The sequence below is a fragment of the Penicillium diatomitis genome, assembly GCF_028827545.1.
Source record: "Penicillium diatomitis strain IBT 30728 chromosome Unknown utg000008l_segment0_segment0, whole genome shotgun sequence".
NCBI classification, from domain to species: Eukaryota; Fungi; Ascomycota; class Eurotiomycetes; order Eurotiales; family Aspergillaceae; genus Penicillium; species Penicillium diatomitis.
This window is the reverse complement of record NW_026623180.1, coordinates 813,098-836,174: the sequence shown is the minus strand read 5'-3', so window position 1 is coordinate 836,174 and position 23,077 is coordinate 813,098. Positions and strand designations below refer to the sequence as shown.

The 23,077-nt window shown below is 51.4% G+C and overlaps 8 protein-coding genes across 8 annotated transcripts; 5 read left to right on the top strand and 3 right to left on the bottom strand.

Moving 5' to 3' along the window:
• Positions 1-962: 962 nt before the first annotated feature.
• N7539_006321 (3-oxoacid CoA-transferase) lies at positions 963-2,603 on the top strand (the record flags this gene model as incomplete). Its single annotated transcript, XM_056935923.1, has 2 exons — positions 963-1,025; positions 1,110-2,603. The coding sequence occupies 2 exons, from the start codon at positions 963-965 to the stop codon at positions 2,601-2,603; spliced, it is 1,557 nt and encodes a 518-aa protein (XP_056788847.1).
• A 507-nt stretch (positions 2,604-3,110) lies between these two features.
• Positions 3,111-3,639, bottom strand: N7539_006320 (ubiquinol-cytochrome c reductase complex assembly factor 2; the record flags this gene model as incomplete). The annotated part of the gene is made up of 2 exons (XM_056935922.1): positions 3,111-3,515; positions 3,625-3,639. The coding sequence occupies 2 exons, from the start codon at positions 3,637-3,639 to the stop codon at positions 3,111-3,113; spliced, it is 420 nt and encodes a 139-aa protein (XP_056788846.1).
• A 595-nt stretch (positions 3,640-4,234) lies between these two features.
• On the top strand, positions 4,235-5,541 carry N7539_006319 (metal homeostatis BSD2 family protein; the record flags this gene model as incomplete). Its single annotated transcript, XM_056935921.1, has 3 exons — positions 4,235-4,258; positions 4,399-4,893; positions 4,969-5,541. The coding sequence occupies 3 exons, from the start codon at positions 4,235-4,237 to the stop codon at positions 5,539-5,541; spliced, it is 1,092 nt and encodes a 363-aa protein (XP_056788845.1).
• A 1,227-nt stretch (positions 5,542-6,768) lies between these two features.
• On the top strand, positions 6,769-9,023 carry N7539_006318 (uncharacterized protein; the record flags this gene model as incomplete). The annotated part of the gene is made up of 2 exons (XM_056935920.1): positions 6,769-6,902; positions 6,977-9,023. 2 exons carry the CDS (start codon positions 6,769-6,771, stop codon positions 9,021-9,023), a joined length of 2,181 nt encoding a protein of 726 aa, XP_056788844.1.
• A 1,230-nt stretch (positions 9,024-10,253) lies between these two features.
• On the bottom strand, positions 10,254-11,909 carry mpkA (mitogen-activated serine/threonine-protein kinase SLT2; the record flags this gene model as incomplete). Its single annotated transcript, XM_056935919.1, has 5 exons — positions 10,254-10,891; positions 10,992-11,333; positions 11,384-11,450; positions 11,533-11,665; positions 11,797-11,909. The coding sequence occupies 5 exons, from the start codon at positions 11,907-11,909 to the stop codon at positions 10,254-10,256; spliced, it is 1,293 nt and encodes a 430-aa protein (XP_056788843.1).
• Positions 11,910-13,733: 1,824 nt separating this feature from the next.
• Positions 13,734-16,198, bottom strand: N7539_006316 (threonine--tRNA ligase THS1; the record flags this gene model as incomplete). Its single annotated transcript, XM_056935918.1, has 5 exons — positions 13,734-13,913; positions 13,981-14,667; positions 14,725-15,267; positions 15,327-15,591; positions 15,657-16,198. 5 exons carry the CDS (start codon positions 16,196-16,198, stop codon positions 13,734-13,736), a joined length of 2,217 nt encoding a protein of 738 aa, XP_056788842.1.
• Positions 16,199-16,438: 240 nt separating this feature from the next.
• N7539_006315 (H/ACA ribonucleoprotein complex subunit GAR1/NAF1) lies at positions 16,439-17,346 on the top strand (the record flags this gene model as incomplete). Its single annotated transcript, XM_056935917.1, has 5 exons — positions 16,439-16,496; positions 16,574-16,621; positions 16,680-16,780; positions 16,847-16,992; positions 17,067-17,346. The coding sequence occupies 5 exons, from the start codon at positions 16,439-16,441 to the stop codon at positions 17,344-17,346; spliced, it is 633 nt and encodes a 210-aa protein (XP_056788841.1).
• A 588-nt stretch (positions 17,347-17,934) lies between these two features.
• On the top strand, positions 17,935-18,948 carry N7539_006314 (CDP-diacylglycerol-serine O-phosphatidyltransferase; the record flags this gene model as incomplete). Its single annotated transcript, XM_056935916.1, has 5 exons — positions 17,935-17,986; positions 18,049-18,106; positions 18,159-18,196; positions 18,333-18,514; positions 18,580-18,948. 5 exons carry the CDS (start codon positions 17,935-17,937, stop codon positions 18,946-18,948), a joined length of 699 nt encoding a protein of 232 aa, XP_056788840.1.
• Between the last annotated feature and the right edge of the window lie 4,129 nt (positions 18,949-23,077).

Here is a 23,077-nt window from a genome sequence, read left to right as displayed (position 1 = left end):
GAACCCCAGAGCATCCGAACTGGATACTGGTGTGAAATCGGCAATGGCACTTTTTGAGCAGTCTCTCATAGTCAATCCAGGTCAAGAATGAGGGGTCAGGCTCCAGCTTTTACGTAGGAAGCCGCTGATTCAATGAACCTCAAGAGAGCGATAAAGATAGGGCAAGCTTTGGTCAGGACATGATGACCAGAATGGTATTGTTCCTTCCATTTTGCATTCAAATCAATATTCGTGCCGTTCAAGATGAGCAGACTCTCTTCAGCATAGCAGATAGACTATATGAGTCAAGAACTATCATGGCTTTTGCGTACTCGTGATGCTACTGGGGAAGGTATCCATCTAATGGATCTTTCGGGCAAGGTAAGGTGGCCCAATAATACAAAAGGTTGATTGCCTGAGGCGGTCAATCGGCTCCAGGTTTGGCCATGTGTTCATGCCTGAAGCTGCTAAGGCATCTGTTTTAACCAGCGGCCCGCGGATCGGAAGCCGGATCGGCTGTCAACTCGGCTGTTGTCGCAACTGAACGGATGCAGTAGTGGGCCACCTTACATCGAGAAGAATGGAGTCGTGGGAGGGACATAGATAAAAATTTATGCTTCAAAGGCTTCACGAGCATCTCACATCAGCGAATCGCTTGCAAATCTAAACAAACCCAATTCGACCATCCGAGAAAACACCTGTAGCTACCTGAAGCGTGCGGCAAAATGAATTTGGAGAAGGACTGACGCTTCGTGCGGGGAACTATCCGGGGAAATGTTTAGGCCCAGCACAAGGAAGCATCCGGCTCTCTTTCCGCAATCATTGCCGCTCCCCGGGACTATAAGACTGCCCACCTGCCGATGACGGCTCCGCTTTCACACCACTCTGAGTCTTAAGATCACGAACTGGCTCTCTTCTTTTCGTCTTCCTTAGACGAACAGCTTCGCAGTAGTGTACGTTTGGTCAGTCACCAACACTAAACCATGCCTTCTCAAGTAGCGACATGTTTGCGCTTCGCGCGCCAGTTCTCATCGGACCCGGTCAAGGTACGTCTGCACTCTACTGTGTCACAACCTCAATTTTGGGACATGTGAGCAGTAAGTTGATCTGATGATTGTTCGCCATTACAGCACCAGCGCTTCCTTGCGCGGAACTTTTCCAGCAGTCTGCGTCGCGCCGCGATCAACAAGGTCTTCGCCTCCGCCGAGGAAGCCACAAAGGACATGAAGTCAAACACAACACTTCTCGCCGGTGGATTCGGACTCTGCGGTGTGCCAGATACGCTGATCAATGCGGTCCGAGACAATACTTCCATCCAGGGTTTGACCGTGGTGAGCAACAATGCCGGTGTTGATGGGTCAGGCTTGGGTCTGCTCCTGCAGTCCAAGCAGATCAAGAAGATGATTGCTAGCTACGTCGGCGAGAACAAGACCTTCGAGCGCATGTACTTGACCGGCGAGATTGAGCTGGAACTCACTCCCCAAGGCACACTCGCTGAGCGCTGCCGCTCCGGCGGTGCGGGCATTCCCGCCTTCTATACTCCCGCTGCCTTTGGTACCGTTGTGCAGACCGGCGACCTTCCTTTGCGCCACAACAGCGACGGCACCGTTGCTCTTTACAGCAACGCTCGCGACACCAAGGTCTTCGATGGCAAGAGCTACGTGATGGAGGAGTCCATCAAGGGTGACTATGCCTTTGTTAAGGCGTGGAAGGCGGATAAGCTGGGCAACTGTCAATTCCGCTATGCCGCGGCCAACTTCAACGGCGCTATGGGCCGCAACGCGAAGATGACCATTGTCGAGGCGGAGCACATTGTGGAGCCTGGCGAGATCGAGCCTGCTGCGATTCATCTACCTGGTATCTACGTCAAGCGCGTGATCCAGAGCACCACTGAGAAGAAGATTGAGAAGTACACCTTCGCCAAGGAAGAGGGTGCCGACACATCGGCCCTGGGCAAGGGTGATACTGCCAACAAGCGTGAGCGTATCGTTCGCCGCGCAGCCAAGGAGTTCAAGAACGGCATGTACGCCAATCTCGGTATTGGTATGCCCATGCTGGCTCCCAACTTTGTCGACCCCTCTGTGGAAGTGACTCTCCAGTCTGAGAATGGTATTCTTGGTCTCGGTCCTTACCCCAAGCAGGGACAGGAGGACCCCGATCTCATCAACGCCGGCAAGGAGACTGTCACCCTGAAGCCCGGTGCCTCGGTCTTTGGCAGTGATGAGTCCTTCGGCATGATTCGCTCCGGTCGCATCGATCTGACCATTCTTGGTGCTATGCAGGTCAGCGCCAAGGGTGACTTGGCCAACTGGATGCTGCCTGGCAAGATCAAGGGTTTCGGTGGTGCCATGGACCTCGTCTCCAACCCATCTGCGACCAAGGTGGTCGTCACGATGGAGCATACCGACAAGAAGGGTAACCCCAAGATTGTCAAGCAGTGCGAGTTCCCACTCACCGGACCCGCTTGTGTGAGCCGTATCATCACTGATCTTTGTGTCTTCGACGTCGACTTCACCGACGGCTTGACGCTGATCGAGCTTGCGGATGGTGTGACTGTGGAGGAGGTCAAGGCCAAGACCGAGGCGCCTTTCAAGGTTGCCGATGACCTGAAGCCTATGTTGTAAAAAGACCACCTTAATCTGGGGATACTGTTTGTGAATTTTCTTTTCCCATGTACCTTGGCATGTTTCGATTTACCCCCTCAGCGTGCATTTGATTTGTTCCGACGATTTAGGATGATATCCGTGGTATACACCTTACTGTACAAGGACTCTGGCAGAAATATATCTGATGGTGATGTGTGACTCTTCCCACTGTGTTGATCTTGAGTAGAGCCGTTACCTACATCCAGACATTGATATATCGTAAGCGAATCGTGCCTTGAAATGCAACAGTCGTCATGGATAGCAGAGATTCTAGTAGACAGAGAAAGAAGATGATTGAGTCGAGTCGTATTTGAGTCGCATAGATTCTCACGAGTCGCGAGTATTGTTACAATGTGAGGGTAAAAGCTGCCAGAGCCCTCCCTTCTCTTTATAATAATCGAGTCCAATAATGGAAAGGAGCAAGATACATCAGCACCATAATCATACAACTCAAGGACCGGCGCCAGACAAGTCGATCCTCTGCAATCACTGCAATCGCAACAAACCACCCAAACGCTTGCGCAAGCGACCAAACCAATCTCTGTTTGGCGCCTCTTCGAACTCTTTAATCAGATTGTCGTAGTATTCCGGGTCACTCGCCGGGTAGCGAATCTTTTGAGACAATGGGAACTTGTTCGCGAAGCGATTCTCCAATAGAGCGGATAGCGCGTTCACAGAAGATTCAGAGATCGGAGGAAGAGGCTTGAGTGCCGGCTCGGGGGAGGATGTAGATCGCGATGAGGAAGGGGTGGTCGTCGTGGAGTTCTGGTTATCGCGGAGTTGCCTTTGAATATAGCTTTGCACCGAGACTGAAGCTGGGCGCACGGCATCTTGGGGCCAGTGTTGAAGAATGTGGGAAAGGCGAGTCTGGAGGGAACGCGGAGTGAGGGACTGTAGTTGAGGGTCGAGATGTCAATGATAGGTTCTGAAGATCTTTTATTCTTGCAATATCGTCTTCACTGAGAATTTTGGGAGTTCAAAGTAGCGACGCGATGCGTACCTGTGGTTTGGCCATGATCAAGGTAGAGTAGTTGAATAAAAGTTGACGGGTAAAAGCTGCGACACAAGACTCTTTCCAAGGGTTCACTATTGAGAGAGGTCGTGAAACAGAACCAAGTTCAGATGTATGTTCGAGCTACTCTTGCTTAGATATGGATGTGATGCGGTCACAATTCGATGACATGAACCGCTTCTGCGAAGCTGCGATCAGATCCGATCCAGACGAGGCAAATCAGTCCGTCGCAGACCGGAGGAGCCCACCGCCGACAGCCCGAGATCCCCGTGATTCTGCTTAATCAGCGCCACATCTCGCCCGGAACTCACCTCATCCGCGTTGTGGCTGCGTCGACGGGCTGGAACTCGAGAGGATTACTCATTGAATGCCTCAGGCGGTCACAAGGCCACTAAAATCCGGAGACTCCTCTTCTTGACGGTCTCGACGCCCTGCTGATCCCCGGTGATTCTATCCGCATATTCCATTCTCCTCTTTCGGTCGTTGTCTCACGTCTTCCGTTTATTTTGATTGTCTCTTCCTCTTCATTCTGCGACTCTGATATACATACCCTTCGTCCTCTTGCTCCTCTGCGGACGATTCTCCTGCTAAGCTCGTCATGAGCTCGCAGCGCTATCAACGGGTTCGTCACTCTCCCTCATCGCTCCCCTCGTCTGGCTGACTTTCATACTCTGCCGGACGGCCCTCCGTCACTCCCCTTTCTTCCAGACCTGGCGATATCTTGCAATATACTGACAGTGAATGCCCTCCCTCTCATTTTAGGTGAATCCCAACGACGAAGATGACGAATCTCATTCATATCCGTTGAACCCAACCAGCAACGGCAGTCCAAACTCTCCGCCTCCCTCGTTTCGATCTCGATCCCGTTCCACCTCACCGTCTTCGCGGCGACTCCTCCATAATGATCCATTGCATGAAGACAACGACCAGACTTTGGCCGACGCTTTTGGTGATGACGACGAGTCGGATGAGGACGGAGAGCCCGATGACAGGCAACGGTTGATGCGTGGCAGTCCAGATACGGGATCACATATTGGCTACGATCAGCCGGCACCATCGGCACCTTCTTCTGATACCCGAATAAACGGTCAAGAGCCCCCTCGTATTTCACCATTATCGCGCCGCCCAACGATATTGCCGACGTTCACCACACCTGCGGCAGGTAGTGGTCGGTCAGTAGCTCCGTCTAATGATGGTGTGTTCGCCAACTTGGCCGCCAAGCCGGAGCGTGGAGAAAAGACTGAGGATTTGCCTCCGGTGAGTATATCCCAAGTCGTATCTGCGTGTGAAATCCATGGGTCGTATATGCACTAACACAAAGATCCGGTTCAGTCCTATGAAGAGGCCGCCGCGGATGCGACACCGCCCTATTGGGAAACCACTATCCTGGCGCCCGGTCTCTCTTCCAACGAGGTCTACGTGGATGGACTGCCAGTCGGATCCGTCTTCTCTTTCGTGTGGAATGCCATGATCTCCATGTCCTTCCAGCTCGTCGGCTTCTTGTTGACCTATCTCTTGCACACCACCCACGCTGCGAAGAATGGCAGTCGAGCAGGTCTCGGCCTTACTCTCGTCCAGTGGGGGTTCTACATGAAAGGCGGCAGTGATTCGTCTGGGGGTGATGGTGGTGACCAATATGTCCCACCCCCGGATCCCAACAGCCACAACTTCGACCCTGACTCGGTAGGCACCAGCGGGGATGGTGATGGAGGTGCCATGTCCGGAATCACCACCAACGAGTGGATCTCCTACGTGCTGATGATTGTGGGCTGGTTTATCCTCATCCGTGCTGTGAGCGACTTCCTCCGTGCCCGGCGTCATGAACAACTGGTATTGCAGAGCCCCGAGCGAGGCCTGGGCGTCCCGGTTATCGCAGAAGGAGAACGTGCCGAGACCGTCGTTTAATGGTTGCCCAGGCCTTGGTTCGATCTTTGTTTTTCCTCTTCCCTTTTTTATGTGCCTCTTTCCCCTTTCTGGACATTGGATATGGTTTATTCCCAAGGCGTTTCCTAGGAACGGTTTCCTACCGGAGTTATCGCCCGGTTGCTACGTACATTCTCTCTCGTGCTTTCTTTTTCCTTTCCTCTCTCTGCAGATCCCTGTTCTGGCATCCATCCGCTGTCACTGTCAGTCTCCTTGTGTGTGTTCACCCATTATTACGTTTGAAGCTCATCGCCAATACCGGGAACTTTGCGTCGAGCACGATACCGTCCTCTTCCACGCTCTTCCACACTTGGTTCTCACTGAGCTTGTCCATTGTCTCGCTCGTCCACTGTTATTCCAGACTTCAGAAGATTGCCCTTTGGATTATTTCTGTAATTACCGTCTTGGAAGATACCACCTGCTACGCAACAGTTACATAGATTCATTCTCAGGTCTTTCGATGAAGAGTACCGCTTACTCGTTTAGGAAGCAACTGGCTTTTTAAGAACCCGGAACCCATTGCTATTCAGATAGCGACCCGATCTTTCCGTCCATGGCTTGAACAGTGTGAGTCTCTTTGAGGTGAGTCGGAGTGTTTCGTCGGTGCCTGGCAACGCCACCGACTGCGCCACACCGCAAGAGCTGGAGATTTTGGGCTCTCTTCCATTCTTCTTATGGTCTCGCACTGCAAGAATGCCCTACTGCTCATCCCCTTGCGTTGCACGGCGATGCAGCCTAATACCTCATGCAAACACCTGTGGGCGTCGTCATCGGTTCGAACGTCATGTCTGTCAAGAAACAGAACTTGGTGGAAGAACGACGGACGAGGAAGAAGAAGCAGCAAATCAGTCCGCCTGATAGGATATAGAACCTATCAACTATAGACGGTCACAAGTTCACAACACCTCCAGTAAGGTTGAGTATTCATTCTAATTTAGTAACTCGGCCCTTTCACACCTACTCTCAACGCTACTTGGGTAGTATGTTAACCCAGTTGTGCACCGGTACTTACGTAGGCCCCTCCCCACTGCGGATCCAGTCGTTCCTCTGCCTCTTCACAAAGACCCGCCGCGGTGCCCCGTTTCTTTTCTGTTTACACTTGGGATGGTCGCAAGGAATTTGATTTCCAACCTTGAACCCTCAGTCCACCCCTGGGGGCCAAAAAGTTGCCCATCTCCCTCCATTAGGGTCCTGCAGAGGACAAGAAGCATGTCTCCCGTCCCTGGGATCACTCCACCGCCCCCCGTTGAAGCTCGTTCGCTTTCATCCATCACCGCCGTCGCCGCCAATCCCCCCGCATATCCGCGCAATCCCACCCACGACAAGCATGATCCATTGGAGCTGTACATTGTGAGGGTACCGGGCAGTCAAGGTCAGTCAAGCAACCTCCACGTCAATGCAAATCGGTATTGTCAAGGTCCGCCGAGCTCAATCTTGCTACTGCTGCTGCATACGCGCTCCGCACCGAGGCAATTGAAAGGGTCGAATCTCCACGCCGGATGGCGATAGGCGCTAACTGCGGGATGCATGCATATGCAATAGACATTTTCCTCTCTCCCGTTAAGCCGCCCACCAAATCCAGTGTCTCTGCGGAAGCCATCAATGCATCCTTGTATTACCTCCATGTCGCAACTCCCGAGGACGATGCGCTGCTGGAAGAAGTCGAGCTCGAGCGTGAGAAACAACAATCGCAGAACTCGGAAGCGTCGAGAGACGCTGCGCAACGGGATCTTGCCCGGTTGAACAATTTCCGCCGGAAACCCGTCGGCACCGAGCATGCGCCTATGAGCCAAGAGAATGGCCGCCTTCCATCCGTGCCTCGTCGGCCGTTACCTGGATCGCACGCTTCAGTGGAGAGGGTGCCTTCGCTGGCGCCACCGGCACCCTCGACCGCGACCACGACCACGACCACGACCACGACAGGGCCAGGGACGGAGAAGAAAAGCGAACAAAGAGACGGTCATGAGGATGCGGTGAACACCGGCATCTCGCGGCTAGCGGTACCGTCCCTGTCCACAGTCGAGATCCCATTCCATCAAGACGTGCCCACTGGCGACGACCAGCCTAGGAAGACGAATCGATGGAGTGCCTTTGCAAATAATCTACAGAACGTCCCGAGTCGAAGCAAAGAAGTATGGAGGGAAAAGTTGGAGGCAGCATCCGCTGGTCGGTACAGCCTCGACGCTAGCCGGCCACAATTGCCCCCTCGTTGGTCGCACAACAATGGTCCTCGCTCGCCAAACCGAAGCCCCGAACACTCACCCAACCGTCAGCCGCGACAAGCTCCAGCCCATCGACGAGATGTAGGCTTTCGCCTGACACTCATTCGGCGAGATCCTGCCTCCGGTTCGCAGTGGAACGTGGCAACAATATCGACGCCTCGGATAGACCACAACACCGTAGATATTGAGATTTCTACGCCGGGCTACAATCGCTTTGCAGGGTCTCAAGAAGCGCTGTCTCTCGCAGATCTTGCTGCGAACTTGCCGCCTGGCATGTTCCAGTCTCCAGGATCTTCGTTGCCTGCAGCTCTGAAAAACGCGCCCTCTGGTGCACATCAAATACCGGGGAAACCCCAGTCTTCGGCTCCTGGCAAATTCCGCCGCCAATTGTGCGTCTCACGGCAATTCGAACAACACAGTGGTAATTGGCGTGGTACAGCAGAGACGGGTCACGGCCCTAATTTGGAGGGATCGAAGCTGAAGAGCGGTTACTATGCTTTCAATTCACCATGGAATGGGATATGCACATTCTCGTCCAGCGTCAACGGTCGCAGCCTGAAGTGCAAACACATGATTCCCACGCCGGGGAATCCCTCACATGCAGACAGCGACGGTAATCAGACCGTCACCGTTGCCGAGATTCGCTTCAACATGCCCTTCCAAGCGGCCAGTCTTCATTATCAAGCATCACGCAGTCCGCAGGCCCACCAACAGTCCCATCCCTCGCAGGACTTGGTGCAAACTGCAGCAAATCCACATCCAATCTCACCGCGCCAGCACTCATCCCACATCTTCAGCTCCGAATCCAACACCAATACCAAACGAAACACCTTTACCCAACTGCTCAATACGTCCAAACTCACTCGGCCACGCGCCACCTCCGGGCCTGGTCTTCAATATCAAGCGTCGCCACAAGCCGAGAATCCTCGCGCATCTTCGAGTCACGGCCACCCGATACGTCGCACCTCCTTTCGAACTGCATTCTCCCGCCAGAACGAATTCCGGCATCACTATCCGCCCCCACCAAATCAGCACCGCAGTGGAAGCACGAGTAGCGGAGGAGGGTATGACTCGGATGAGGACCGATTGGACTTTTCGTTGGCGCGGGAATTGGCCGGTGGCGGAATCCGCGGCAAGAGTGCAAAGTTGGGAAAACTAGTGATTGAAGATGAAGGGATCAAGATGTTGGATTTGGTGGTCGCGGCTTGTATGGCTGTGTGGTGGAGGGGGTGCTCCTCTTGACCCATACATAACCCTTCCACATCCTGATCTTTCGCGATGGACAATTGCCGGAGGGAAGGTTTGCCTTTTTCCATCGTGTCCTCTCTCATCGACCATCGCCGCTCCTTTCCGAATTTCAAGTCCCGAGACAAGACGCGACTTGCGACGAGTTGAGCTTACATGGCGCACCACGAATCTACGATGATGGCTTGGGTATGATCACATTGACTACTATCAAAGTATTACTTCCGACTGGTCATTTGACATCAACAAAGATCCCTCCCCATTCCAAGGTTCTCGGACGCCGCTACATTCGTGCCTGGCTTGGGTACATCTGGTACGATTTATTTCGTTGTTCAAGTCTCTTTCATCTTCCTCTTACATTTTCCCTTTCATCCCATGGGGACCCTTTTTTTCTCTTTTTTTGCTTTATTTTTGGGTACGGCCTATTCGCTGCTGGGTTGGGCAACATGGGTGCAATATTTTTTTTGGATTTGAACTGAGCAGGTAGCATGAGCGATTGCATTAGCATTATTTTTAGTTTCAAGATCGACATAATGTCAAAATCTGAGTAATTAGAGAGCGTGTTCCGCTCAATTTTCTTCCACAAGTACTTCCTTGCAGGTTTTCAAAGTTACAGTGCCCCATTCACCTCGTCACACACTCACATTAGCTCTCATGGATGCAATTTACATCGAGACCAAAAATTGTGTCAGCAATCAATCTTTGCGAAAAATCCCACCGTACGCACCATTGACGTGTGGGAGATTATGGCAAAGGGTTGTACCACACGAAGGTCATGGGCGATATAGGTAGACGGGCAGGCTTCATAAATGATTGATAAAGGAATTGATTATAACGAATCATGGGCTGCAGCCGAACTCGCGCAAGCTATCATCCCCCCCCCAAAAGCCTGGTAAATGGTGGCATACGAAGCAGGTGGACGTATTGTGTGCGCAGCAATGTCATTTTGCAAGTCTATCTTCGAACAAAGACAATACCTTTACGCGTCGAGTCTGAGTTTCCATGCCCCCATCGAGGATCAAGAGCTCATCGCATCAACACATACGATGTGCATGTAGAACGGGAACGGATCGCATAACAACGCAGAATTACGAGCAAGTTTTCGGCCGGACCGGGGCAAGGGGAGAAAGAATATTACTCCAAGGTAGAAAGGGTCAAATCACAGTTGGTGCTAGATAGTAGGAGAAGGCTTCCCGCCCACAAAAAAATAAGGTCTTTTCAAAAAGATCACCGGTGCACGGAGTCCATGCCGCGCTGCAGCGAAGCCTCCAGATCATTCATATGCCCGCCGCCAGCGGCCGCCTCCTGAGGCTTAGGCTCCTCGGTTTTCCACATGCCTTGCTGGTGGTCCGGAATCGGTACGTTAGTCGCCTGGGCAATCTGCTGTTGTTGGGTCGCATGGGCCTGGGACTGTTGGCGAACGGTGGCCCGGAAGCGGATGACTTCGTCGAGGATCATCTTGCGCATTTCAGGAACGTCGTCCACCACTTCAAAGTGGAAGTCAAAGGTCGTCGGGCAGACAGGCTCATCCGAGGCATCGTGCCAAATGTGAAGATAAGGGTGCTCGAGAGCCTCCTCGACGGAGATACGCGAGGAAGGGTCAAAAGCCAGCATACGATCCAGCAGGTCCAAAGCGTCCGGGTTGGCGTTAGGGAAGAGTCGTTGGAAGGGAATCTTGGGCATGAATGGGAGGTTGCGGACATATTCCTGAGCGCGAGGCGATCCGATACGGGCGAGAGTCTCCTCATTGGGGGTACCCAGGTAATGCAGAATCTGGTTCAGCTGATCGACATAGTCACGGCCCTTGAAGAAAGGTCGTCCACCGAGCAGCTCAGCCAGAATGCAACCAACCGACCAGACGTCGACTGAAAGAAGTTGTATTCGTTAGTTCTACCCGTCGTTCGACCTTACCATCGTCGGCAAATGGTCACGATGTGTGGTGGGTGCATCGAAGGTGATACATACTGGCTTTGGTATAGCTCTGGAAGCTCAACATGATCTCCGGCGCACGGTACCATCTTGTGGCGACATACTCAGTCATGTAGCCTGCGTTCTCCTCTGGATCGATAGAGAATCCACGAGCCAAGCCGAAATCACAAATTTTGAGCTCGCAGTCGGCATTGACCAGCAAGTTACCGGGCTTCAGATCACGATGCAAGACGTTGGCCGAATGGATGTATTTCAGGCCGCAAAGGATTTGGTAAATGAAAGATTGGAAGTGAGCATCAGTCAAGGGCTGACCAGATCGAATAATCGCGGCCAGGTCACACTCCATCAACTCTAATATAGCCTTGTCAGATCCAAGATCTGCGTACGTGGTTGAGGAGTCGAGTCTCCCACAATAGCGTGGTTCGTACCTTCATAGAGATATGTTTCGTTGAAGTTGTCCGGGCGGGGGATATCCATATCGTACAGGCAAGTGATCTAGCACATCCGAGGGTCAGTAGGGCCATCAAGACGGGCGGCGCGGGGCCTTGCAGCAGACGAGGGAGGGGCATCCGCCTACATTGCGATGGCCGCGGAAGTGCTGCAGAAGCTTGATCTCGCGCAAGGCACGCTTGGCGAGGATCTTCTTGCTAAAGACATTGGTGACTTTCTTGATGGCCACGCCTTCGCCGGTCTGGATGTTGGTGGCAGCACTGTGTTCGCGAGATGAGCGGAGATAGAATTAGCTTCACCTGTCTTGTCTCGTGCCCAAAGCTCCGGGATTTCGTTGTTTTTCCCAGTCTTTCCGTTGGACATCACAGTCGCATCACATGTATTCACTCACCAGACGATACCATAGGCACCCTGTCCCAATTCCTTGGTCACATTGTATTGTTCATTCACCACAAAGTCCTGGTTGAAGACCTTGAAGACCTTACGACCCTGGAGATCGGCCATGACGGGCGGGGTTTGTTTTCAAGACGGGCGGGTGGGGGGAGGGGAGAAAGAGGCACGAAATAAGGTTGACGGAGAAGACAGGACGAGAGGATAGTTGGGAGCGGTCTACTCGTGAATGTTTTCTTGGGCTTCCAAGTCCGTTTTCAAAACGAGAGTGAGCAGTCTCGGTTGAATGACTGAGAAAGTCTGCGTCCTAGGGGACAGAGATGGAGCACCCACTGCCACGAGGATGGGGAGAAAGAGGAGGGAAAAGGGGAATCAGCAAAGCACAATAGATTGGGTAGGATTGGGCCAGGACAGGAACAGCAACCGCCGACGTAGCAGAAAAAGGGTCCCAGGTGGGAGAGAACGAGAGACAAAACACACTGAGTGACGACGACTCCGTGGGAGAAGAAGAGGATGAGAATCAGGAGAAGAGGAGAGGAAGGAGGAGGAGGAGGTGATGTGAATTGTGATGAGAAGATGGAAAAAAGGTGCCCCGCAGTGCTCAGGTATCCCTCCCCCTCCTCCTCGACCTCGAATGTTCCCATGTCCTCAATGTCATCCGAGACGAAGTCGGGCACATTTCTTTGTTCAGATCGTGCAATGCATCAGCTCTTTCGGGGAGGGCCGCCGACGTGAATGATACGATGATCCTCCGGAGTTGTGTGGAGTCGAAACACTCGGCTTTGTATGAATGCCTGCTTGAGGTATATCCATTCTTTGTTCCTGTGTGAGAGCGTGCATCTCATAGAGCGTTAAGCTCAGTAAGGTTCCATCTTCCTAAATGACAACCTTACTCTCGACTGGGCTACGTTTGCAGTCATAACACGTTGAAGGGTGCCAGTAGCTTTTATAACAAAGCTGCGGCCGTTGTGAGAATATCGCAAGCCGATTAAACCTATATCAAACTGACATCGATATGCAGCTGTACACTGTTTGCTCCTTGTGCTCCTTGCACGGTGGAGACACATGATGCAGAAATTCTATTCCTCTGTTTCTGCTTGGCTCTCTTGCCTGAAGCTGCTGCACGAGGGCTCTCCCACGATACATTAACCCATTCTTGCGGAGCTTGGCCGGTGTAAGCGAAGACCATCACACTCTTCAGACCTGCAAGAAATACCATGCCGAGCTCATCCAGTCGAGAAGATCAATTGCCCCGAGGTTCGTCCTAAACACTGTCGAGTCTCACCACTAGTAAGAACGAAGAAATAGCACTGCAGTCTGACATGGCGGTTCCACTCCCGACGATCCAACAATGGGGATACCGTGTACCTTTGTGATGCCTTTGACGGCTCATGACACAATCTCGGTAGGAGTATGTCCACGCTCCGCGGTTTGTGAATTCGGTTTATCCGCCTCATGCCAAAAAGGTCAAAACTGGCGGATGGCGATCCAGAGCCGTCTGAATCGTGGCGAGGTACACGTTTCGACGCCTGTTTTACGCAGGTCTGTGACAATTGCGTCGGTCGTCACCTTGAAGCGGTTATACACGTGTGGTCCTTTCATGGAATAGGGCGACGATGACCTGACCAGACAGGGAGAACCAACGTGATCGATCACCTTGCTGTACTTGACCCAAATCGTGCATTGGCCCTCTCGATGCAATCGGCGCTAGACAATCCTGGCATCCTACGATAGACATCTCTACATACTCTATTCCCTTGCGGCTTGCGCTGTTGGCATGATCTTGGTCGTAGCTATATCGACATTGATATTCGTAAGACATATTTGATGACATGCAGTTGAAACGGGACCGACATAAATCATCACTGGGAGTAAATGGAAAAGGTCTGCACATAATGTCCATTCGCTTTTGGAGGATATCATTCGGCAGAGACCACTCTACAATTTCGTCTCCAACCGGCGCTCCTTCCGAAGAGCGCGAATCTTTTCCCGAGCTTCGTCGAGCGGCACCATCACTCCCAGCTTCTGGGTTGAAGGGTCGTCGCGGTTGCGGATGTTGACCGACCGAGACTCCATCTCCTGCTGTCCGACCACAAAGATCAGGTTGTACTGGCTGACCTGTTGGAACCACGTATGAGTACGACGCCCGAGTAGGGATCATCAAAATTGCTAAAGAATATCTTACCTGTGCGGAGCGAATCTTCTTGGCTAGTGTGTTACCAGAGACATCGACGTCAACGTTGAGCTTGTCCTTGCGCAAGATCTCTTGCACCTCAAGGGCATACTCGTTCAAAGCAGGCATGACAGGCACAATCATGATTTGGCGAGGGCTGATCCAGAAGGGCCACTTGCCGGCGAAGTGCTCGATCAGAATTCCCAGGAAACGCTCGAAACTGCCGATGATAGCACGGTGGATGACAACGGGACGGGATCGACCAGGGGCGGGCTGGTTAGACTTCTCGCCCTCCTTCTTATCACCTTCCTTCTGCTCGGCAGTCTCCTCTCCGGCCTTTTCCTTGCTGACGTACTCCAGCTTGAAGTTGATCGGCGCCTGGTAATCAAGTTGAATCGTGGCACATTGGAACTCTCGCTTGAGAGCGTCCGCGATAGTAATATCGATCTTAGGTCCATAGAAAGCTCCATCACCCTCGTCAATGACCCAATCATTGCCCTTGAACTTAGTCATGGCCTTCTTGAGTTGGTCTTCAGCGAAGTTCCACGTCTCAAGGTCGCCAAGATACTTTTCTGGGCGAGTGGAAAGCTTCAGCTTGAAGGTGAAGCCGAACAGGCCGTAGATAGTTTGCAGGAAATCGAAGAGACCCTCAATTTCAGACATGATTTGGTGTGGTTCGCAGAAAATGTGTGTGTCGTCCTGTCAAAAATTTTAGTCGTGGCCCTCTGGTCAATTTCCAAGGATGAGTAAGCTTACCTGTTGGAACTTGCGAACACGAGTCAAACCGCTGAGAGCGCCAGAAGCTTCATTGCGGTGCAAAACACCAAAGTCAGCAATACGCATGGGCAGCTCACGGTAACTTCGATCACGGTGCCCGAAGAGGATAAAGTGTCCAGGACAGTTCATCGGCTTCAACGCCCACTCGCCCTTTTCAACGTTCAACTTGAACATGTCATCGGCGTAATGTTGCCAGTGTCCGGAGGTCTTCCAAAGCTCCGTGGAGTACATGTTTGGCGACTGAATCTCCTGATAGCCACGCTTGCGGTATTCGGATCGAAGAAGCTTTTGTAAAGCGTTGAAAATGATGGTACCTCGAGGGAGCAGGAAGGGACTTCCAGGTGACACATCGTCGAAGAAGAATAGCTCCTGCTCCTTGCCAATGCGCAGATGGTTTCGCTTCTCAGCCTCCTCCAAGAACTTCAAATGCTCGGCCATGGACTTCTTGTCGGGGAAAGCAACGCCACGAATGCGCTGGAGGGAATCGTTGCTCTGGTCACCGAGGAAATATGCGGAAGAGTTCTGAAGAAGATCACAATTCAGTATACTGTCATATCAGACCAGCAATTTGAAATCCTTACCTGGAGAATCTTGAAGGCCTTTATTTTGCCGGTGTTCTGGATGTGAGGGCCACGGCAAAGGTCGACAAGCGTTCCGCAGCGATACACCGAAGCACCGTCTCCGGCGGTGAGTTTATCAACGTAGTAATTCTTGTACTTGCTATATGCGAACATCTTCTGAAGGTTTTCCTTCGAGACCCACAGTCTGTCGAAGCTCTGCTTTTCCTTGAAGATGCGCGATGCCTTGGAATCAAGCGCCGGCCAGTCAGACGGAAGCACCACACGACTATCCCACGTTGTTCATTAGTATGAGGCCATAGCATGCACGGATGTCCTTGTTTATAGACGTACTTTCCGGGAATAGCCATATCGTAGAAGAAACCCTGAGGGGTAGGGGGACCATGGGACAAGAGGCATCCAAACTCGCACTCGCACGCCTCGCCGAGAGCATGGGCACTAGAATGCCAGAACACGTCCCGGCCCTCTTGACTATTGAATGAAACGAGCGAAACGGTGGAATCGCCCTCCAGAGGCCGGTTCAGATCCCACAATTCTCCATTGACCTTCGCGACAACAACATCGGCGCTGACTTCCTTGGGTACATCGCGCAGGAAGGATCCGGGGGTGGTTTCGTAGGCCTTCGCAGGGACCTGGGTGGGCTTGCCGTCGCCAATATCGAGGGTCACATTGATCTCAGGGTGCGGTCGGTTCTTGGTCTCCTCGAGGTGTTGCTGCCAAAGCTCTTCGAAGAATCGGTTGCGTTCAATAAGCCAGTCTGGAAGGACTTCGGGAGCGGGGGCTTGCTTTTTAGCATTTTTTGGCGGGGTAGGAACGCTACCCTCAGCCTGCTCAGCAGGCCGGACCGGCAGCTCTTTTGGGGTTTCGGAAGCCATGATTCAATTCCCCTGGGTGAACTTCAGAGAAATTGGCCGTACCGGCGAAATGAAGAGGGGCAGATGGTCTGACTCGACTGCTTCCATCCCGCTTGGAGGGGAAAATGACTGTTTCAAGGGACGGGCGGTGTATCATGTGACTCTAAACTGCCCTGGCTAGCGACGCTGGACCGCGATGAAGTTTCCACCACCCGAAAACTTCGTTATCTGAGACCACCCCAACGACAAACAACCTCAAACATGTCTTTCCGTGGGCGTGGTACTGGTGCTAACCGGGGCGGTTTCGGCAGCCGTGGTGGTATGTGACATGTTTCTCCATGTCCTGTCGCGAGAGATTTCTGACGAAAGCTAACGAAATTTTTTTCTGGCACATAGGCCGCGGAGGCTTCCAGCCGTCCTTTGGCCCCCCCGCTCAGGTCCTTGGTAAATTTGCCCTCAATTGATACGATATGTCGCGGTATATATTGATTATCTTCGATAGAAATGGGTACTGTCATGCACGCTTGCGAGGGCGAGATGGTCTGCGAGTCCATCAACCCCAAGATTCCCTATTTCAACGCCCCGATCTACCTCGAGAACAAGGTACATGGAACATCTGGTCTAGCATGTTGTCTTGGCATGGTTCACTGAGCTAACTGAGCTTGATAGACACCCATTGGCAAGGTCGATGAGGTTCTCGGCCCCATCAACCAGGTGTACTTCACCATCAAGCCCCAAGAGGGCATTGTCGCAACTTCTTTTAAGCCTGGTGACAAGGTCTATATTGGTGGTGACAAGTTGTTGCCCCTGGAGAAGTATGTCTACCTGATCATCGTCCCAAAGTCATACAACATCGCCAAGAACAGCGCATACTGACTTCTTCCCACAGGTTCCTTCCCAAGCCCAAGCCTCCACCAGGTGCTGCTAAGCCCAAGCGTGCCGGTGGTGCCCGCGGTGGTCGTGGAGGTGCTCCTCGTGGCCGTGGTGGCTTTGGTGGTCGCGGTGGTGCCCCCGTGGCCGTGGCGGATTCGGTGCTTCCCGTGGTCGGGGTGGTGGTGGTAGCTTCGGTGGTCGTGGAGGTGGCTTCTCTCGCGGTGGCGGTGGCAGCTTCGGCGGTCGTGGCGGCTCTCGTGGCGGCTTCCGTGGTCGTGGTTGAGGTCCAATGCTAGCTGGCTAAACTTTCTTGTTATGGCGTTTTGGGGGATCTGGGAGCTCTCTGCAGGAATACTTTTTTCCTTTATTGTCCTGATACAATTGCTGCTTCTGTGGATGCAGACAGGGACTGTAAATTATGTCCAGTCATACAAAAACATCTGGTCGACTTGTCGCTTCTGTCATCGTGATCATGATCTTGCTACTTGTAAAGTTCCTAGTCTCGATGAATGCCGACCTTGCTTAGGTAGTCAGCACTCAGCACTGCCGCAGTAGTACTTCCGTACTTGTCTGTTCCAATTGACGAATTAGGCACCGACAAACTATCGGCTCGATATCGGGCCGTGGAAACCTTTTCTCCTGCGTGGCTGAAGAACTCGTGGCGCATGTCACTGTGCACCGCCCCCACCGTTACTGCCCATGTGATTTTATGTAAATGACGTTGACCGCTCAGCGACTGTGCGTCTGTCAACAACTCTTGGAAGCAGGATTATCGTCATCTTTTCCAAGTCCCGCGTTTTCCACACCTTTTCAATTCAGCGCGGCCATATCGCAAATTCCATTTTTGAAGCCTAGTGCCCCCTTACCAAACTACTTCTTTGAGCATGTCTCGCAGAAAATCGAATATGGCCACGAGCAACTCCAACGGAGACGGGGGTGGGTTTCGAGTCGAGCTCATACTAGACCCGAAAGCGCCTTTACTGATTCCAGTCTTGCAGGTCAGGAAAAGCAGAAGATGCTGTTGTCCTCTGAGCACGGCCACTTTAGCTTGGTCAAGTAAGACGGCATACGACAGACTCCTTGTGAAGCATATCTGATCATGTTACAGGGCCCTTCACCTCGCTGATTTGGTCACGGAGCTCAACGGTACGGTCATCTCTTTATTAACCCAAATTGTGTCGTCTTTTCGAACTTAACCAGCTGACAAGGTACAATACAGGTTTCTGCGGAGGCAAGTAACACACTGATATTGGCTTGAGCTCGTGCTAACTGCGGAGGATAGTCATGTCCGTGTTTTCGTCAATGCGCTACTGTCTTGGTGACCAATCTGATTACAGTGCGATGTGGGCTGCTCTCGGCTTCATGCCATTCGGTCTTTTCTTCGACTTCATGGATGGCAAGATTGCCCGGTGGCGCAAGAAGTCTTCGCTGATGGGTCAGGAGCTGGATTCACTCGCTGATTTGGTATGACCCTCGCCCCATCTATAAACATCCCAGTCACGATGAGCTAATTTTGCGTTTCTTTCCAGATCTCTTTCGGTCTCTCTCCCGCAGCGGCCGCATTTGCAATCGGTATTCGTACCTCGCTTGATCACTTCCTCCTCGCCTTTTTCGTTCTCTGCGGCTTGACCCGCTTGGCTCGTTTCAATGTCACCGTGGCCGTCTTGCCAAAGGACAAGACTGGAAAGTCAAAGTACTTTGAAGGCACTCCCATTCCCACGACTCTGTCCATTGCATCTCTGATGGGATACTGGGTGTCCCAAGGCTGGACTCACGAAAATATTCCTCTTGGAGTCGCTGCTCAGGGTACCATTTTCGAGTTTCACCCTGTTGTTCTGTTGTTTGTGTTGTCCGGCTGCTTGATGGTCAGCAAAACGATACACATTCCTAAGCCTTAAATGGCAGAAACGATTGATAACTATTGCACGGACACCATGATTGACAATCAACGAGCCCGAAATTTGATGGTGGAGATTTGAAGGAAGTCAGAAGTGTGAGGGTCGTCGAAACTGCTCATGAGTGCAGTCTCGAGCAACCCTCTGCGGTCATGTCGAGGTCGGTCCTCTGCGATATCTTCGATGTCTGTGGCCACGATTCAGTCATGTATATAAACGCAGGCCCAACGGAATACTGTGGCAGATTATTTTTGATAGATGAATGCCTTTCCAGATTTATGTGCATGATTATAGGATACATCTCTGTCCATGGCACATTCAATCCATAGCGCCATCGACGTGTTGGCACCTGGTAATCCCTCCTTTGGTAGCCGCACTGTTGTCTCATCGAAGCACAGACCTGCTATGCCGTTTTGAGAACGAAGAGAATGAAACCCTTTCCGAGTCTACAAGTACCCTCAAAAGGTGCAAGCTACTAAGCCCAGATGTCGAAGCGCACATCCAACCATGAAAAATGCCACTGAATACATAGCAAAATGGGCGGAGACGCATATTTGCTGGATCAAAGTACAGCGCATCTCAATCATACTATTCTCATTGCTTGTTTGTCACAAAATATGGGCACTACAGAATTCTAGTCCCTTTGCTTGAAAGACCTCGACGGATACAACCTTATGTCACGTGGGCTGAATTGACAAGTAAAGCTTCCGCTCCCCTTACTAAATCTCCCACAAGGACATCTTCAGTATCGTCGGAGCATGGAGAGTTGCCCGGGGAGGGTGGACACTCTTGAGCCATGGGTGTAACATGGCTTTTCGACTCCTCATCTCTCACCAAGGTCTCTCGTGAGTGCAAGTCTGCAAGAGGCATAGGTCAACGGCTCTGTAGGTCGGCTTGGAGGCCGTAAGAGTACCCTCGATCTTTTTGAAAGGCTTCCAGCTCAGCCGATGGAGTCTGACCTGGGCGCAAAGGGGAAATCCTTTTTTTTTCTACTCGAGTCCAAGGCGTTTTCGCATAGAATATGAGAAGTTCTAGACCTGGTTATTACCTGATGGAGTCAGATGTGAATAGAAATTTGCATGCAGTTGGACGTTCTAATGTGCCAATCGGGAGTCTAGGCCTTCCACGCACGCCAATCAAACGACTGAAATATGGATTCTATAGGCTTCCTTAATACTCCTCAATACTGTAGAGTGTAGACTGCCTTTACCAAAAACAGTGCGGTGTTCAAGACATTACTGTATTTATGTTGATTGAAAATATAATTATACATACATATATCGAGGAATCTGCAATAATATACACTACTGTACGCTGCACAGCGTCTTCGTACGGCCGCCCCGTACAGCCGTACACGTGTACAATTTCGAGATGTTGGACGTTGGATGTCAGCCAAGATGAAGACGCGAGTGGTGTTCGACTCAATAGCTGAATGCTGCAACGAGGTCAGTGATATTCGTACACTTCCATGCTATGTACATCCATGCTTTTTGTCTGTTACTACCCACCTTAGTACTATACCCCACGTGACTGAAGAGAGGTAAAAATATCTGTCATACTCCGCAGGAGTAACTGGCCTGAATCGCTTTAGTTTCCGTGCAGGGCTGGGATCAACAATTGTGTAGCCGATGTGGATTTTCAAAAGCGGAATATATCAGTGGCCACTGGCGACCTGCACTACGTACAAGACTGATCTGAAACGATGTCTTCTCATACATTTTTGCCCAGCGATTCAGTTCTAAATCGTCTGGAGCCCATAATAGCTCAGCAAGCTTAGTCTGATCGACAGAAAGGACGGAATATTGTCGTGAGATCTGAAGGGTGAATCACGCAAGATGTACCAAGAGACAAATTGCCCGGTGATTGCCCGGCCCCACTTTACTCCTCATGAATTGGACTCCTCAAACTTCAAAGCCACGATATCGATGTCGGGTCTTTCACGGGTCCCCATCTGAGTCCGCCTCGGGGAATGGAGCTACCTAGGATTCTAAGCTGCAGTCTTTTTAACACTGGTGTCCCTCCGGCTACCAAGAAGGAAAGGTCTTTCAATGGAAGCCAAGGCCTAATGATTTTGATGTCTGCCCGTTTCGATGGGGCAAGAAGGAGGCTTCCACATGGCTACTAAAGATGTCAGATGTTGGATCTCTTGCCGCACCTCGCGGGCTATATTCTCATTGTTTCAACATTCTCGAGAAAGCCACGGTATATCTTGTGCGCTACAAAATAATTTAAGCCGGGCGCCCTGACTTGTCAGTTCGTTGAATGTTGTGCTACAGTAAATGGTAAAGACTAAAGAAGGATTTGCCCATTGAGACTAAATTTTCTGATACGCTGCTGAAATACATCATTACAACATTGAGAAAAGTACATACAATTGGCCATACATAGGTGTATACTGTATCATATACATATTTTACATACATACGCTCATACAGTACGACCACAGGTTTACAGAACAACTCTCCACGTTTCACTTCCCTTCTAGCAGAGCTTGATTCTCGGGGCTGCCCCACCCCGGCAATGTCCGCTCACCTTGATCCGTGGTAAATCCCTTACTTTGTCAATTTGCGAAAGAAAGGGGATGAGAGAACAGGCGGCGCAAGCAAGAACTTATGTTTACTGACTACTACTGTGGAGTGTGAGTAACTATGATAGCCATGTACATTGTACAGTATATGATACCTTCAGTGAGTTGGTCCATCACCCGGTTCTGCGATGAAATGGATACCTCGCTTTTGTAAAGCCGAGGTATTATCGCCGAGTCTTCGGTCCTTTCCCCTCGTAAACAATGTCTCCGCGTTATAGTAAACACTAAACAGGATCCACGGTACCTTCACGCGGAGATTCCCAAGATTCAGGCCTCGCAGTAAGCTGGTGCTATTCGAGGCGCATCGATGTCTGTATAGATTCTCGTCTTGAAATTTCTTCATGTGGCCGTCTCGGTTCACTAGAGCATTCGAAATGGCACATTGGAAACGCGCATATACATTGGTATTGTCTTACACCAATGTATCTAATACATCTATCAAGTAATGTGCGGGTGTCACGGATATACGTATGCAGCAGGTTATCACATGTGTTGTAGTGCCCTGACAACTACCCAGAAATGTCAAGTACAGGCTTACAAGGACTAGATTCTATATATATATATATATATGAAGCCCTCTAAGATCGCCTTATTGCATAATCGCTTTGAGATTACAGGCCAAAAAAGATCACAGCGAAGATATACCTTAACATCCAAGGGTATGTGTGTCTGAGGTCAGATTCTTAACCAAATCTGAACCTACCCGGATATAATTCGCTAGTCACCGTGATGTACTGTCAGTCTCAGTCCAGTGAGTCCACCACTGCCGACGCTGACCTTCATATTGACGAGTACAAACACCGAGGCTCCATGGGTTTTCTGGAGAGCCTCCGCCTCACAGTAAGGCCTCACAGTAAGGCCTCGCAACAATCGACATCCACTCTTGAACACATATCTGATACTGTGCGATCGGAGCAGGAGTAGAGAAAGACTGGAAACCCTACTGTATGTGGCGCTGTGCCGGGCCTGCCGGGCGCCGGCTCATCACAGACGATCGGGTGGATGCACCTCGAGGACGAGAAGTATGTAAGGTAACTAAGTAACTTACCGGGTAGTACACTAACTCCACCGATGCCTAAAGTGGCTTTTCTTCTGGTGAAGAGGACTTCCAATAGTATGTAGTTGACGTAGCCTGCTAAGCCTCCTAAGCCACCAAGCATGCAGACCAATGTCGACCACGGAGGAGAGGTCTGATCTCCAGGATATCCGCTTGGCACTGAGTCGATCACTCACTGAGTCACTACTCAGTGTACTCACTATGTTACTGTGGTCGTCCATCGCTGACTTATTGTGTCTCAAGTCTCAACTGACTAAGACAGCCAACGAAGCCATAGCGGTCAAACAGTTCGTGTCTCCGACGCACACACGGCTAAGTACGGTCGTCCAATACCTAATCGCTTATGTAGGCACCCTTGACTCCATCAAGACTTGGTCGGAACTACATTTTTGCGAGTGCTGCTCCAGTGATTCTGGTATTCTGGTATACGTGCCGCAGGGTTTGCTTGCCAATCATGCACCGGCAATTTTCTAATTTTCGACACGCCG